The following is an 18,437-nucleotide window of genomic DNA, read 5'->3' on the forward strand; positions in this document are numbered from 1 at the left end:
GGCCAAAATGAGTTTTCTTCGCCGGGTGGCTGGCATCTCCCTTAGAGATAGGGTGAGAAGTTCAGTCACACGAGAGAGACTCGGTGTAGAACCGCTGCTCCTTCGCCTGGAAAGGAGCCAGTTTAGATGGTTCGGGCATCTGGTTAGGATGCCTCTCGGGCGTCTCCCTAGGGAGGTCCTCGACAGTGGTGTAAAGTAACGAAGTACAATTACTTCGTTACTGTACATAAGTACAAGTTTTGAGAATTTGTACTTTTATTGAGTATTTTTCTTTTTCTGTACTTTTACTTTTACTTCCATTACATTTACAAGGAAAAAATCGTACTTTTAATCTGCTACATTAAAATTCGACACCTTTCGTTACAAATTAAAATCTTAATCGCATATTGGCGGCTATGGCTCAGGATGGGCGGCTGTGGCTCAGGAGGTAGAGCAGGTCGTCCAATGAATCCTGGGTCGGCGGTTCGAATCCCGGCTCCTCCTATCCACATGTCGAAGTGTCCTTGGGCAAGACACTGAACCCTACATTGCCTCCAATGAGTTGGTCGGTGTGAGCTTGCCACCATTGGTGTGTGAATGTGGGAAGTGAGGACGCTGGCGTCGACTGTTCGCCGCTTCACCTCCCAATGTATGAATGAATGAACCATTGTAAAACGATTTGAGCACTTGGAAAAGCACTATAAAAATGCAATTCATTATATTTCCGCACAGTGCGCACACAACATGCGAAATATGCGGGGCTTGCTTGATTTCAGTCATTTCACAATCCCCAAATTTTCAGCATAACGTTTATAAAGTCATCGCCTCGCCTGTGTGTGTGTGTGTGTGTGTGTGTGTGTGTGTGTGTGTGTGTGTGTGTGTGTGTGTGTGTGTGTGTGTGTGTGTGTGTGTGTGTGTGTGTGTGTGTGTGTGTGTGTGTGTGTACGCCCGCGCTGCTTCTGCATCGGCTCTGTTTTCGTCAGCTCGACAGCTCGTCATCATAGCTGTTATTGTGTATGTGTTGTGAACACATACCGGTACAAAACAGTATACTAATCACTGTAGTCTTACCGTACATTGCATCAAAACTTCTGTCGAACGGGACGGTCGTTAAAGTTGATATCTGTTTCAACTTTCTCCCTTGTATTTCTACTTTATAGAAATAATGTCATCCACATTGCATAGCCTATACTGCAGGCTTTGTTGACTAGATTTAGAAGACATTTTCAAGCTCTGGCTCTTGATCGATTATTTTGTTTTTATTTCAAAAAATGAAACACGAACAATGAAACAGAAATCAAACATAAATGTGAATACAAGAAAACAAAAATACATAACAAAAACAGAGACAATAAAAGAAATCAAAGAAAAACAGAAAAACAGCTTGACAAACTTCAAAAATACAGCATTCTTCAGACAGTACAGGACAAGGCAGGGAACAGCATGATCGATTATTTATATGGAGAAATCATTTAACATGCATCTATGTGATGGGTGACAGGACAGCTTGCCCTCACAGAGTGGAGTGGGTGGGGCTTAGTGAAGGGCTTAATATGATGTCTGTTTTGCAATGGCTCTCTCCACTAGGACCTTAGAGTATATATGAAGACTAGGACCCCTAAATTAATATGTATTTGACTGTGAAATATATTTTGTGTGAGCTTGCACCCTGAGGGTGCGTGTATGTAAACACAAACATTAAATGCCATTGATAATGAATGGCAAACCACTTTTGACAGGATGAAAAATGTATGTGGGACTTAATTATTTTGTAGGCATTTTGAAAAGCATTTTGTACTTTTTACTTGTACTTTGTACTTGTACTTTGTACTTTTACTTTTATACTTAAGTACAATTTAAAACCAAGTACTTTTGATACATTTAATGTGAGCTACTTTTATACTTTTACTTAAGTATTTTTCTAATTGGTTACTTTTACTTTTACTTAAGTAACATTCAAGTAGAATAACTGTACTTTTACTACTTTTAGTAAAATATTTTTGTACTTTTTCCACCACTGGTCCTCGATGCACTCCCACTGGGAGGAGACCCCGGGGCAGACCAAGGCGCAGTTGGAGGAAATACATCGACTCACTGGCCTTGGAACGTCTCGGGATCCCCCAGGAGGAAGTAACTAATGTTGATCTGGAGAGGGAAGTCTGGAGTACTCTGGTGGAGCCGGATAAGCGGTCGAAGATGGATGGATGGATGGATCTTACTAAGCTGGGATGACCAGATCTTATGCATGTCATTGCAGGCTGACCAGGCCATACCCTATAGTTTGAAAGTCCTTTTGGGAAGAAGATATATATGAACCCAAATACTTGTAGTCATCAACCTGTTTCAGAGGATTGTTGTTAAGTGTTTTTATAATGTGGTTATTGTTGGATTTGCATATATTTACGTATTCAGTTGTCGTCTCGTTAAGATAAAGACACAGTTGGAGGCCTGCTCAAGAGACTGAAGGAGAGCTGAGCGTATTCCAATGATTGACTGATAAGCGCGATGTCATCCGCGAAGTCGGTTAGGTATGTAGCAGGATGACGAGAGCTTCTCCTAGGGTTTAGTTGGTAGCCCATCTCATCTCATCTCATCTCATCTCATCTCATCTCATCTCATCTCATCTCATCTCATCTCATCTCATCTCATCTCATCTCATCTCATCTCATCTCAACATAATCAACAGCAATAATAAATAGAAACGGGGCAAGTGTGTCGCCAGCAAGGATGGGGAATGATGGTGTTTCTCGGTCAGGAGTAAGCTTATATATCAGGACTACCAGAAGCCTTGTTTACGCTGTGCCACTACGGCCAGTGCTGCTGTTGTTGTCTCCACCAGGCCGAAGGCATGGGGAGAGAGTATGTTTTGCACTCCGTCCGTGTGTGTGTGTGTGTGTGTGTGTGTGTGTGTGTGTCCGTCCGTCCGTCTGTTACCAGCTAATCTCCGGCACCGTTAACCCGGTCGATGCCAAACTTTGCACACACACTCCCTGGATGCCAACGATGAACCTCTGCCCCACATTTTCCAGAACGGCCTGTTATAGCGCCACCATGAGGCAGCTTTTCACATTTTTTACCTAAAACTGCACCGATCTGCGTGAAACGTTGCATGCACACTCCCTAGAGGCCAAGGACAAACCTTTGACCTGCATATTCCGCATCTGCCTTTTATAGCGCCACCAGGAGGCCGACTTTTGTAAAACACATTTTTTGATATTACTCCTCCAGATTCTGTCCAAAAATCTCACAAATCGTTACACAGTATCTCTATGGTCATGTGCTCAAGTCGGATCTGTCCGATATTTCATATTCCATCCTAATTGGCTATAATTGGCTTTCACAGTTTGCAAGATTGCCCCGTTTTGAACAAAAGCCTCAAATCATGAACGCAGCATGCAATTTACGTGAAATCTTTCACACATTTTCTTACTAGGCTGAGGAATATATCCCACCCTTTTCACATTGGCCTGTTATAGCACCACCAACAGGTTGATTTTTGCAAAACACATTTTTGGAACAAAATGCCTCAAATCATCCAATTGCCATCAAAGGCGTATAAAGAAATGGCACCCTTTTCACATTGGCCTATTATAGCGCCACCAGGAGGCCACAACCTGACCTGCCCTGGTGGAGACCTTTGCCCCGAGGGGGCACTTTTTCTAGTTGTTACTGTGTTTTTCCCAAGTTGCAGACGAAAGATTTCCCTTCTCGCTTGCCATCTCTCGCGAGAACCGGTAGAAGCTGCGTGAGGTCCTGATCACCCTCATTGGCCGAGCCGGTCATGTGACGCTCTGAGGCCTCAGAGCGTCTACTATAAGAGACAGCCAATTTGCCTGTCTTCCAACGAGTTAATCGACTTTGAAGTATATTGGCAATCATTTATAATAGCGATAACCAGTATTATAAATAGGGTTGGATATTAGAGCAGAGCGGTACAGTGGTGGGGTGTTCCCAGACTGAAACCCAACACTCCTTCCCGAAGGAAGCTAAACATAAACCAAAAGGATAAGCAAAAGTTAACCAACAGAATAATAGCGAACAGCTAGAGTTAAATAAGCAATGTTAACTGCCATCATGTATCTATTGAGCCATTTGTATTAAGAACAACCATTTTATGTTATGCATATATTGCATATACTTATACTGTATATATTTTGTACCCTTTACCCCTAGATGAATTGGTGCGTAACACATGACATGACATGGATACGCTCTGTGTGTGTGTGTGTGTGTGTGTGTGTGTGTGTGTGTGTGTGTGTGTGTGTGTGTGTGTGTGTGTGTGTGTGTGTGTGTGCGCGTGCGTGTTCGCGTGGGTGCGTGTGCGCGTGCGTGCGTGTGCGCGCATGCGTATATATATTTTTTTTCTTTTTACAAATGTATTTGCACAAGCAATATACATTCCAGTCATATCGTGTGCTGTTCCTGCCAAAGTGTATGCTTAACTTCAGCTCAACAGCGAGATAAACTCCAATTCCCATAAAAAGAATGACAGAATCGTGACGTTGAATGTTCTTTGCTGATATGGTTCTTTGTCTTTTACAAGGTCATGGAGTAACAAACAAAATAAAATGCAATACAACATGCGTTCAATTGTCCTGTTCTTTTTACAGTACTTGTAAATACAATTATTTTTTAATCCAAAATTACCATGAAATGCTCTTTTTTAACATTAACTTATTATGAATGAAATTGACATTCACAAGTTCACAACATGAAATACAATACTTCCATATGAGTCCTAACTTACAGCATTGCCTCATGGTGAAGGTACGTAGAAGGTGAGAAGGAAAAGCATCACATTGTTACACAGAGAAGAAGTGGATGCACTCTCTCTAATTTCTAACACAAATGATGTTTGCAAGCCCAGTGCCCACACAGCTGATTACTAGTATCCAGTGCAATCATCTAAACTCACACACAGACCAAATGTCACAGTGACCTCTTCTAATCAAGAAGGCCTTTCAATATAAGGGTCCTTTAAAAAATAAAGCCTTTCTAAACATCTCCTTTAACAGCATACAATATAAATGACAACACATCGTGTGATGTTTAATGTATGGATGTGTGTGTGCTGTATAAGAGTGTTTTGGAGTGTTTGTCGAAGTCATTGTTATTTCCGCTCCACTGACTCATGCCTCTCAGCAGTCAGCACACAGAGTGCTGTTTTCTACTCTATGATGGATTGTTACAGTACCTAATAAGATGTTATCAATTTGAGAGACAGTTATTATGAAGCAAATAACACGCAGTATTGTAAATGGTAGGGAGATTTGTTTAGTGTAATCAAGACACAGTTTCATACTAACCCTATCCCTAACCGTACATGTATTTACACAACGGCAGTTCAGTTATCTCAAGGCAGTTTTGATGAAGTGCGGTGTATAGATAGACACTAGTGGTTCTCAAACCTTTTAATTTCAAGGACCGCCAGAACTGAGAGTGTACAAATGAAACCAAATGGAGCCACAAGGGTCTATTTGGTTTCATTTCAGCTCACAACGCGGAGCGAATATATGATATTTTATCATTGTATTTATGAATTGTTTGAAAATATAATTTTAAAGGTCGGAGATATATACTTGAGACCCATGAAATTTGGTCCACGACACAAAGATGAGTCCCGTCCCGACCCACTGTTTGGAAACATTATTTGCTCGGCATTAGGAGAGATAACAAGCAAACAGACAAAAAACTATTCTTCTACATTCTCTTATTGTGTAGACTTGTTGTGCAATATTGCTTAAGTAATGTTTAACAATGATGTAGCTATGAAACCAAATGGACCCATAAGGGTCCATTTGGTTTCATTTTACGCTCTCAAGACTTAATGATCTATAAGGGTCCATTTGGTTACCAACTCTTCCATCATTTAAGTTTAACTGCATGGGGACCACCTGGAACTTCCTCTGGGACCACTGGTTTCATATATAGCCTACTCTAAGGTTGAAAGCCACTGCGAGTCTACACCACCAAGAGTACTTATTATTACTATTCATGGGTGGAAATTACATTATGTCCAAATCACCCAAAACATGTACATTTCAAATAGTTAACATCACTAATTCAGCAACTCTATATATTTGTTACTTCAAGATGTTGCTGAATTATTCTATATTAGTTTTGGTAAAGAATTTGTGCAGCGCAGAATGAGATCCATGGTCAACATTTATTTAGCCAACGGTGTGTTAGGGTTAGTTAGGGTTAACCCTAACATAACTATAAGTACAATAAGTAGCCTACATGTACATGTACTTAAAGACAACTTTTTTCAACCAAGGTTCATGTTTTAGGTTGTTATTTGAGAAAATAAAAGACGAGTGTTTTTTCATTTGCTGCTTTCTTTCGTTTTATCGATTTTATAGCTATTTCTGACAGGGGGGGCGGGGGCATTCGAAGTCGCTAAATATGTAAATGTTTTTTAAAAAAAATTATGGTGATGAATTTATTTGTATTTACTATAGTCCAACTAGACCCCAGGAAATTACAACTGGCCACAAAAGATCACGTGATCTACAGTATTGAATGTGAAGGGGGGGGTGACAAACATATTGAGCCTACGGCACACAGTATCCCCCTAGTGTATCCCCTTCACATTCACAGAGAGGATGAGAGAAGGCTGCAAATTGCAAGAAGCTAGGACACAGATTCAATACAGGGAATAAATATTCAGGGCGACATACGACACAAGTGGCCATCAAATTACCCTCAATGCTGAATGAATAGGACTTTTCAATCTCATTAAGTGACTCATTGAAATTGACATGAGTGAAACCTCTTGTATTGCAAATAAGCACCCCATCCGACGCACAACTGAACCCCCCACCTTCGCACAAACAGCCTACACGGCGTGTAGGCTGTTTGTGTAGTACACGCAAAGCATGAGCAAATACAATGACGACTGCTTATACGTAGACATACACGAGCAGTAGTCACCGAAAGGGGCCTAATTAAAAAATGTCTAAAACTCTATTCTTAGAAATGGTAGTCATAGCCATAAGACGTCATCTACCACCACACCACCACATCCCCCCGCTCCTGCTCTCTCCCTCTCATTCTATCCATCTCTCTCTGCCTTTCTACAGCTCGCTTGCCCCATGGTATATGCATACAGTATGTGCATGTGACTCTAATCCCAGGCTCCCTCAGGCTACAGCTATAGGTTTTTGTTTTGTATTGATGGTGAGCACTTACTCACACATGCGATGCATAATAACAGCACGTAACTGCTGTGAATGCAGGCTTAATACATGCACACATGCACACGCACACGCACACGCACACGCACACACACACACACACACACACACTCACTCACTCACTCACTCACTCACTCACTCACTCACTCACTCACTCACTCACGCACACACGCATTCTCTCTCTCACTGTCACTGACCTAGTGGTCAGTGACCTAGTGGTCAGTGACAGTGTTTCTGATTGGATGTTGCATGTGTCAGTCTTACCTAGAGGAGCCAGTGGTGTCAGTCTCTGCAGGGTTCTCTGGGGCGGGGCAACAGAACTGATGCAGCACCGTCTGACTCCTGCAGAAGGATGGAGGGACGGAGAAAGGACATGCGGTCAGTAAAGAGGAGAGAGAGGGAGGAAGGAAAGCATGTTGTCACTGTTTTAAGTGATGCGCCCCTCACTTCACACAAGTGTAAAGGGCATCCAGGATCCTGGATGGCTTGATTCTAGGCTTAAAAAAATATATATACAAATATTTTTGGAAATAATTGTGACCATTTCTGACCGAGGATAAGTCATTGAATTTTTTTAATTTTCGTTTTTTTCATGTCATATGAAAGCAGGGAATCATAGCTTCAAATTGACATATTGGTTGTTCAGTTTGACCCACCAGAGAGAGATATGGTTTATAGAGTAATGTCATACAGAAAACAGCGAGTTGACTCTAACATTATACCTAGCTTATATGTTCATATTTACATGTCGATTTCAGCTCTGACATTTATTTCAGACATGCTGTGAAGAGTCTGCCTGTGCTATTAACTCATTTTGGAGAAGAAAATCAGTTTTTCTCCTCTCCTGAACAGTTAGTCTTGCCGCCATGACTGTCATTGTATCAAAAAGAGTCACCTATCTATGGGAAAAATGAATGGGGTCTGGATCGATGGAACCATAAAATGGTCACCACTAGGGATGTCCCGAACAGGTTTTTTTGCTCCCAATCCGATTCCGATCATTTGATTTTGAGTATCTGCCTATACCGATTTTTCCCGATCCGATATTTATATTTTATAGGACACTTATGCCATATCACAATAGTACAATATGCAAAATCACAGACAATATCCAATCTAATATCATGATATAATATTGATACTAGGGATGTCCCGATCACGTTTTTTTACTCCGTTATCGGATCAGGACAACCCAGAGCCATAGAGTAAGACAGAGTTACGCAAACTCATTGGGGCCAGTCCAATGGCGGCTCTTCTACATAGACTTCTATTGAGAATGGGAATAACCGGAAGTTTACGGAATGCATTGGAGTCTTTGGGCTCGCGCGAGTACATGAACCACGTGACCGGGCTGTTTTCTGCCCCCTCAATATCGCAACTCTTCTATTAAGATGGCTCTGGGACAACCCTAGTCACCACTGCTGCACACTAAATCCAAGGGTTTAGTACTGAACACTTATTTGTAACACTATTTAAACGTGTCTCAGTGTTTAGATTATAAACAGAAGAACATGTTTAGTCACCGGTAACACACCGGCAAATACGTTTATTTATGTGTATGTACTGTTTAGGTCTACAATCAAAAGTCAGTCATACACGTGTTTAGAATTAGAACACTAGGCCTGGGCCGTGGCTCAGCGGTCCAGTCACCTTGGCCGGTAGTCCAAGCCTGGCAGTGTGCCGCGGGCTCGACTCCCGATCCCGATAGCCCTTACTGCATGTCACTCCCCCATCTCTCTCCCCCATTTCCTGTCAGCCTATACTGTCTGTCCCTCTATAAAAAATATATAAAATAAAGGCGAAAGCCGAAAAAAAAACCTTAAAAAAAGCATTAGAACACTAAACTGTTTGATGTGTTTGAGGTGTACTCGTGTTCTACTGTAGTTATGGCCATAAATAAACATTTGGCATTTAATTATTACACACTGGTGTTTTGGTTTTAAACACATGTCACATGATTTTACAGTGTTATATGCCCTAGCAGTTGTTCTCTGGCTCATGGTCCCACTCATAAAACAAGAGGCCATTAAGCTTCATAAAATATCTTTAATGGTTTGGTGTCCTTGAGCTATAAGGATGTCAGGCAGTGGTGAATCTCTGGCACTGATCCAGTGAGTCGTCCATCCAGGCCTCAGGACACATGGCTGTGACACAGACCAGCCATGACAGACAGTCAGCAGGTCTAGTGCTGACTGTCCAAAAATGTAACAGCACAACAACCCTATATGGTGCCCAGAGGTAATGTAGTAAAGACTCAACCAACACCCCCCCCCCCCCCTTCCCCACACACACACACACACACACACACACACACACACACACACACTCTCTCTCCTACTACAGCACCGCCACACAAGCGTGGAATGCCCTGACCCCCTCTCTCAAAAAAGGCAAATCACTTGCATCTTTTAACATGTTGACTGCCACCTAGTGGACGCAAGAGCCAACGCTAGACTGCCGACCCGGAACTACTTTGTTTTAGTGTGTTGAACGCTATACACGTCCGGCTTGGGCTGCCATCTTAGATGCTAAATAATTAGCCTCAATGCTAGCGAGCTAAAATGAAGCCATCCTTGCTCTAGAAAGCACAAATGTTCCAATCGGGATCACCGGATAATCAGCAAAAACCTCCGAACATCGCACGTTTTATCAAAACCATGGAGAGCTCCGTAGATTTAGTTATTCAGCTTTTTAGTCCGGCTGTATACAAGAAGTGAACGGCACTGCGGATGCGCGAAACTGGCCTAGGATCGCTGAAGAAGGAAAGGCCAAGCCAAGCCAAAAAAAATCAGTGACCTGGTTTGATATCAATAATAAAGCTTATCTGAAGTAACGTTCCGCCAATAGTGGTTGCCGGTTGGATTCTAATTGGCGGAACGTTCCGTCACGAACAGTTAATTTGTTAGGTTGTTTTTACTATGATGATATTGAATCTTGTTCTTATTGTTCATGTCATATCTATGAATTGATTGCATAGGGCCTACATGGAAACAAGACTGCAAGGACTTTTTTTGGTGCTATCCCTGTTGGTGTTTGACTGTACTCTGTTGCTGTTTATACATTCTGTCTAATAAACTATTCAATCAATCAAACACACATGCACACACACACACACACACACACACACACACACACACACACACACACACACACACACACACACACACACACACACACACACACACACACACACACACACACAAACACACTCACTCACTCACTCACTCACTCACTCACTCACTCACTCACCATGCCATTGGTGCGTGAATGTGGGAAGTGAGGACGCTGGCGTTGACTGTTCGCCACTTCACCTCCCAATGTATGAATGAATTAACCATTGTAAAGCGTTTTGAGCACTTGGAAAAGCGCTATAAAAATGCAATTAATTATTATTCATTAGTATTATGGGTGTCGGATTATTGGGACGTCGGACTAACGCTACGCACTCTGTATTGTTTAAATCATAAACCAACTAAGTGGAAGTCACTCCAAAATAAAAGATGCAGGCTGGCTCAGATGCAATTTGTCATGTTTATTTGAGAACGCTGACGCTGAGCCTTCTTCAGAGCAGATTAAAAAGTATACAGCACCCTGGATTGTATTCTTATCCTTGTGTGCACATCAAAAGCCGATTTCCTTCAACCTGACCCAAACTTGAACTATAACCACAGCCATGTCAACCACTACTAAACTCCCAAATTCTTATCCCTGATCTTAACACTGACCATAACCTAGCCTGAAATATTTACTAGTTGTAACTTGTAACTGTAACTCAAAGGAATATTTCCTTCATGGAGACCATAAGTTCACACTGAGGGGTTTCACCAGGAGAGCGGAATGTGTGCAGAGGATCCCTCCACTCCCTGCTGAACAGGCAGTAGACCAAGATAATCGCTATAGTGCAGCAACAGAGAACACCCACACACGAACACGGCCAATTGTGTTCCTAAGAGTGGGATTCGAATAATCCATACCCACTGGAATGGGCATGAACTTTACCCCTGCATCACCCAGACACCTACCAGAGCCTTCTTTTCTTTGCATTCTCTCTCTCATGACATGTCGCTCTCTGTGTGTGGGTAGAAAAAATCACACTGAAGTGAGGGGCGCTCTTATCATCATACATCATCACATTCCGGCCAATCACTTTTGGCGTCCTCACTTTTTATCATCACTTTTTAAGCCCTCTGCCAATCAAATCATCACTATGGGGTACACACACACACACAAAACTGGACATAGGAGGGGCTAGCGCCCCTCAAAAATAATACAAAGGAGCGTGGAATGCCTACTCTCCTTAAAAAATGAAAAGCCTAATTGAGAAGTAAAGTATATATTTCACTATTTAGTGCTCCCTAAACTATTCGATTTGTGCGTCTGTTGGAATCCATCCCAAATAATTAGTGGTCTATTGACTTCCACAGGCGTGCCATGTGGTTATAGGGACACTCCAATGACTGATGAGATGTAAACAGAGGGAGTCTACCTCATCCTAATATACGGCTAATCCGGTGCCTCACAAGGATAGGGACAACAGTTGCAGAAGGGATAGACGCTGGAGGAAGAGTGAAAGATCGAAACGTTTCTTCTTGTTGTACTATAGCACCCGGAAAAAAGGTTAAACTGTCCGAGCTGCTCCAGTGACTGATGAGACGTTTTTCTGGGGTGCAAACGTGTTGAAAATATGTGTGGGGTAAAAAAAATCGATAAGCTTTGGCATAAATTGCAATTTTTTCCCTGGTGAAATAATGGATATTTGTGACTTCCTTTGTTGATAAATCTAACAAAATAGCCTGGAGGGCGGGGGGGGGGGGGGGGGGGGGGGCTGCTACCGCATGGGAGCTATTCAGTTATCCCCCGTATTCACTCTTAAGTTTGGCTCAGCTTGGGTTGGTCACATGGGGACAAAGAGGCATTAGTAGGCCTAATTTATTTACTATGATAATGTCATTTCCCAACATGAATTGATCTTCAAACTCTGCCTCTGAGCAGAGTTTGAAGATCACACGCACACGCGTGTGGACGCACGCACACGCACACACGCAGCGCACACGCAGCACACACGCAGCGCACACAGAGCAGAGGCCATCCATGTACAAGTCACATATATACATAGCAGCCATTACCTCCAACAGCTCTTACAAAGACAGCAGGTGAATATTTAAACACTATACAAGCCCCCTGCTGTCTCTCCCTTCCTACTTCTCTCTCCCTTTTACTGACTTCATCCCTCCTTTTTCTTAAAGATTATCTTTCATGCCGGTGCTGTTTCTCCAGAGAGCACCCTGTAGAGAGTGACGAGAGCGTTAATAGAGAGGGTGAGTTTCAAGGATTCTTGTTTTTTTGTGAGAGAAAGACGGAGAGAGAGAGAGGGAGATAGAAAGAGAGAGAGAAAGAAAGAGAGAGAGAGAAAGAGTTTGTCCATCGGTCAGTGGCACGTGACATCCCACAAGAATTAAAGCTTGCAAAAGTAACCACTCTGTATAAAAAAAGGAAGCAAATTAGACCCCAGCAATTTTAAATTACCGCCCTGTTTCCATCCTTTGTTCCATCTTGATATTATGAGCAGATTGATAGATATCTGGTCAAAAGCAAACTTCTATTCAAATTCATTCTACTACGCTGCCACCAAAATGTGCAATACCTATTCAAGGGTTAGTTCAGATTTTTGGACTTAAAGTCATGTATAGGAAATACTACACTTGCTATGCATCCCACTTTTATAACGCATTATGAACACACTTATAAACTTCTCATAAACATGTATAATTAAGTACTTCATAATGATAACTGACTACTATACTGACTTATTCATGTCAAATATTATAGTACCTAAAACACTCATGGTTGGAATAGACACTTGTGCTTTCTAGGGTATGATTTGGGTCCATAAAGATGAATACAAAATATATATATGAACATCTTTATACTGTCCAATACTTCGATACAGAGGGGGGTGAAATTATGACAGGCAGTTTCTGCTGTCAAAATATGTATCCTACAGCTTTAAGTGAACTAACCCTTTAAACATCTCTATTCCCTATCGGCACTTAAAACGAACCTATAGAACTCACAACCAATGTATGCTTTGCTTTGCTTTGGCAATAAGATTCATGCAACTTTATGCCAATGAAGTACATCAACCACTTTAAAGCTGCCGTCCCTATTTTGGGCATTTATTTTTATTTTAATTTTATTTATCAACACATTATGTATCAAATATACACTATTGAGATACTATTATTCAAATAGGGCCTGTTACAAAATGACTCAGACATAACCCTGTCACTCTGTGACTCAGACATAACAGTATAGAGGCCGGCCGGCGGCCACATCAGGGATCTCCATATATGGGTATGAAAGAGACAAGGAATGACAGATACAGATATCTCCATAATGGGCATATCAGTCGGATCGACGGTGCAACGTCGTAGGTGACCAAACTCTAGACGGGAGGGCCGCATAACCTCCCTCCATCTAACCTCACATCACCAAGCTCTCCACCTCGGAGGAAAGCCTAGTCTGTGTTACTAAATCGCTGTGTGATCCGGTCGTGAGCGGATGATATGTTACGTCATGTTGTAGTCACTGGTTTGTAGTCATCAGGCAGGAACCGCAAACTAGGAACTATACCGGAATTAACCTGGAGTACCCAAAGTAATTCCCCACAGCCCACGATCATAATTTTAGGGCCTACCCACTAAAATCCTTGATGTGGCGTAGTTTTGCTGATCTTTAAAAAACAAAATAAATATAAATGTGAGAGACTATTTAGCGTCTGTATACCTTTGTTATCCCACCGGGAAATTCTATTTTATTGGGTATAGGCCTTAAAGTTATGATTGCGGGCCACGGGGTATAGGTATTATTATTATACTGTAGGTATTATTATTTCCTCCATATACCCGATGAGGACAACAGCAGGGTGTGATGACTTCTCCACTAACATAGGTGAACGGACAGGGCAGGGGGAGCAACTGATGGGGGGGGGAGGGGGGCAGTCAGCTGACTCAGAGACCCCATTTCTCTTCTCCCTCATTCTCTTGACTAGCAAGAATGCTAGTCTTCTCCCTTTCTCCTGCTCTCCCTATTCTCTCTCTCTCTCTCTCCCCTCGTCTCTTCATTTACTCTCTCCTTCCTTCATCCTCTTCATCATTCATTTCTTCTCTCTCTCTCTTTCTCTCTGTCTCTCTCGCTCTCCCTTTTTCGCCTTATAATGGTTAATTCCGTCAGGCTCGAGCCTCTTCCTCTAGACACCACCCAGGGCTGCATCAAAGACGATGGCTAAGCAATGCAACCCCCCCCCCCCCCCCTCACACACACACACACACACACACACACACACACACACACACACACACACACACACACACACTCACACACACTCACACACACACACACACACATCCCTGCTTTTCTCTCTCCTGAGAATGGCTGATTACAGTTCGCTCCATGGGCTAAGTGGGGCAGATACGAGACTCAGCTGGGGAGAGAGAGAGAGAGAGAGGAGAGAGAGGAGAGAGAGAGAGAGAGAGAGAGAGAGAGAGAGAGAGAGAGAGAGAGAGGGGGGGGGGGGGGGAGAGAGAGAGAGAAAGAGAGAGAGAGAGAGAGAGAGAGAGAGGGGGGGGGGGAGAGAGAGAGAGAGAGAGAGAGAGAGAGAGAGAGAGGAGAGAGAGAGAGAGAGAGGGGGGGGGGGTCCTCTCTAGTGCCCCCATAGGCACATCCACGTGCAACAATAGCACCACCAACACCCTGCGGTTCAAAACACACTCACGCCGACACGCGCCTCCCTTTGCTCTACACACCAACCTGTCATCTCTGAGCATCCACTGCTTCTATGGTATATAGACAAGCTCAGTGGTATATGGTGGAGATGAATTCACTCACACGTGCGCACAAATCGACATACTGTACCGCAATATGCATGTTGTGCATGCGCATGCACAGATTTGCACATATATACATAAAATGGGAGAAATGGACTGAATATAGAACCCAACCAGACGACACCGATAACAATGATGGACATTCATGAAATGAATGGACAGGATTATGTTGCTTGATAATGTTATATGAACCCTTACACTATGACTGTAACTGTATGACAAAGTTAAAAATTGTACTGTACTGTACTGTACTGTACTGTACTGTACTGTACTGTACTGTACTGTACTGTACTGTACTGTACTGTACTGTACTGTACAAGCCCTCTTCCCTGGCCTGTGTGTGTGTGTTATAGGCTGCACAAAAGTGACACTTGGTGGTCAACAAACGTAACAGACGGACGGACGGACAGACAGACAGACACACACAGGGACAGGCCCAGCCGGACACACATTACTGTAGGAGTGGAACTGGTGGATCTCTTAGCACTATATCCACCCATTCACTATGCTATTTCTCAAAGCCATTGACTCGAATGGCAACAGATCCACTGTTAGAATATATCACTTATACGCTTGTCAAAGAATAATCAATAGTTACCCCGTGGCACTGCTGTAGGAGGCACAGCTCGACTCGGGTTTCAAGCAAGGTTAGAAGGCACGTGCTGGAGAAAATGCACCCCCCCCCCCCCCCCCCCCCCCCCACGCACGCACGCACACGCACACACGCACGCACACGCACACACACACACACACACACACACACACACACACACACACACACACACACACACACGCCTGCAAACACACGCCTGCAAACACATGCACCCACACCGAGACATCCCTAAAGAAGGAAAGGTTTTGCAGGTAATTTGCATGCTATAAGATCATTAACATCTGCATTTATTTTTCTAACTCATCCTTTCCTAGTCCTCTTCTCTCTACCTCCTACTGTATGTGTTCTCCTCTCCTCCTCGGTAGGGGAGGAGTCCCAGGGAGACCAATCAGGTCTCCTGCTGGGATCTATCTCACGAACAGAACACATGTGCACACGCACGCACGCACGCACGCACGCACGCATGCATGCAGGCACGCACGCACCCACACACAAACACACACACACCTCCCATGCAAGGCAAAGACCGGCATAGCGTTAGCGTATCAGTAACTACATCACCTAATGAGAGAAAGACCCAGCTGTGCGTGCGTGAGTATGTGTGTCTAACATAGCAGCACATCAGAGCCTCACCGTCTCCTGAGAGCTTTCACATCTCGTACAGTAATTAACGGCGAAACCGAATTACACGGACAGCGACCATATCTTATCAGCTGGGTTGGGGAAGCTACTTTGAAAATGTATTTAAAGCTACAATCCATAGGTTTGTCATCTCCCTCTACCGACAGAGAGGTAACTAAAGATGGCTGTGCATCTAGGGCCCTAGCTTACCCCTTATCCCTAAACTGATGTTTTTCTATTTTGAAAAACATTTTAAAATAGTTCAACCATAGCCGATCTACATTGACGTTGTCAGCTTGTAGATCTGCTATTTGAACTATTTTAAAAGGTTTTTCAAAATAGTAAAAAATGGCAAATTAGGGGTTTAGGGATAAGGGGTAAGGGGCGACACAAGATGTAGCCCCTCGTGTCCAATATGGTGCACCGCTGCTTCAAATCACTTTGACATTGTCCTGTCTTTTGCAGCAGAATGATTTCGCAAACCAGTTTGTAACTCAGAACCACATTCTGAGTTACAAACAAATCTGCATGAATTCAAGGCTTCAATGGGTGTGTAATTGATAGAAAACTAGAAAAAGTGCCCCTCAGGGCACAGGTCTCCACCAGGGCAGGTCAGGTTGTGGCCTCCTGGTGGCGCTATAATAGGCCAATGTGAAAAGGGTGCCATTTCTTCATACGCCTTTGATGGCAATTGGATGATTTGAGGCATTTTGTTCAAAAAATGTGTTTTGCAAAAGTCAACCTGTTGGTGGTGCTATAACAGGCCAATGTGAAAAGGGTGGGATATATTCCTCAGCCTAGTAAGAAAATGTGTGAAAGATTTCACGTAAATTGCATGCTGCGTTCATGATTTGAGGCTTTTGTTGACTGTGAAAGCCAATTATAGCCAATTAGGATGAAATATGAAATATCGGACAGATCCGACTTGAGCACATGACCATAGAGATACTGTGTAACGATTTGTGAGATTTTTGGACAGAATCTGGAGGAGTAATATCCAAAAATGTGTTTTACAAAAGTCGGCCTCCTGGTGGCGCTATAAAAGGCAGATGCGGAAAAAGCAGGTCAAAGGTTTGTCCTTGGCCTCTAGGGAGTGTTTCACGCAGATCGGTGCAGTTTTAGGTAAAAAATGTGAAAAGCTGCCTCATGGTGGCGCTATAACAGGCCGTTCTGGAAAATGTGGGGCAGAGGTTCATCGTTGGCATCCAGGGAGTGTGTGTGCAAAGTTTGGCATCGACCGGGTTAACGGTGCCGGAGATTAGCTGGTAACAGACGGACGGAAGGACGGACACACACACACACACACACACACACGGATGGAGTGCAAAACATACTCTCTCCCCATGCCTTCGGCCTGGTGGAGACAATAAGTCTCGAAAATATGCATGAGCTATTTGTTCAGAAAATTAAATGGAAGATAAACAATAAGCAAACATGAACTTTGTTATAAGGTTAATGTGGTGGCTGGTTGCTAAAGGTGTTGTTGCTGCTACTCTCAAGAATAATAATAATTTAAAAATAAATCTGTCAAGGCCAAATCCCAGCGAATAAACTGTATCTCTGTTATAGAAAAATGTAAGCTGTTTTTATTGCAGAACCTTTGACCCATATGTTTTTAAACTTAACCTTGAACTTGTAACAAAACAATGGATCGGGCTTCAAATAAATCTGAATCTGCAGGCTCTCATTACCATATCTGATTATAAAGCTCAGATTTCAGGCATTCTAAACTGAGGTGGGAGAATGCCAGATGCCATACTGTAATGTGATGTTATATTTATATACACATTAACTTTATCTTCTCTCTCCAGTAACTGCCCTACCTAATTAAGGGTTTTAAAAACCTATTCTTGTGTGTTTTAGCCAACCTACAGGTATATCTAACCTTCCCTTTCCATCTAAGATCCTTGAAAAAGCAGTCACCTCCGGCTGTGACTTTCTATAAAAATAATTTACACCGTAGCACAGAGCGACAGCACTGTTTAAAGTTACAAATGACTTCCTAATTGCATCAGACAAAGGAGTTCTCTCTGCAATTGTTTTGTTAGACTCTAGTGCTGTGTTGGACACCATTGACAATCAAATTCTATTACAGAGACTAGAACAATGAATTGCATTGAGCTGGTTAACTACTTCAATCAA

The 18,437-nt window shown here is 42.9% G+C and overlaps 1 protein-coding gene across 1 annotated transcript in view; it reads right to left on the reverse strand.

Moving 5' to 3' along the window:
- Positions 1–18,437, reverse strand: part of iqsec3b (IQ motif and Sec7 domain ArfGEF 3b) — a gene marked incomplete at both ends in the record, with an annotated part of 68,473 nt that overhangs the window by 46,307 nt on the left and 3,729 nt on the right. Inside the window, one exon of the mRNA XM_079500885.1 lies at positions 7,440–7,517. Within this exon, the coding sequence (XP_079357011.1) occupies positions 7,440–7,517 (78 nt within the window). The remainder of the gene's footprint in view (positions 1–7,439; positions 7,518–18,437) is intronic.

The sequence above is a fragment of the Electrona antarctica genome, assembly GCF_951216825.1.
Source record: "Electrona antarctica genome assembly, chromosome: 5".
Lineage (NCBI taxonomy): Eukaryota > Metazoa > Chordata > Actinopteri > Myctophiformes > Myctophidae > Electrona > Electrona antarctica.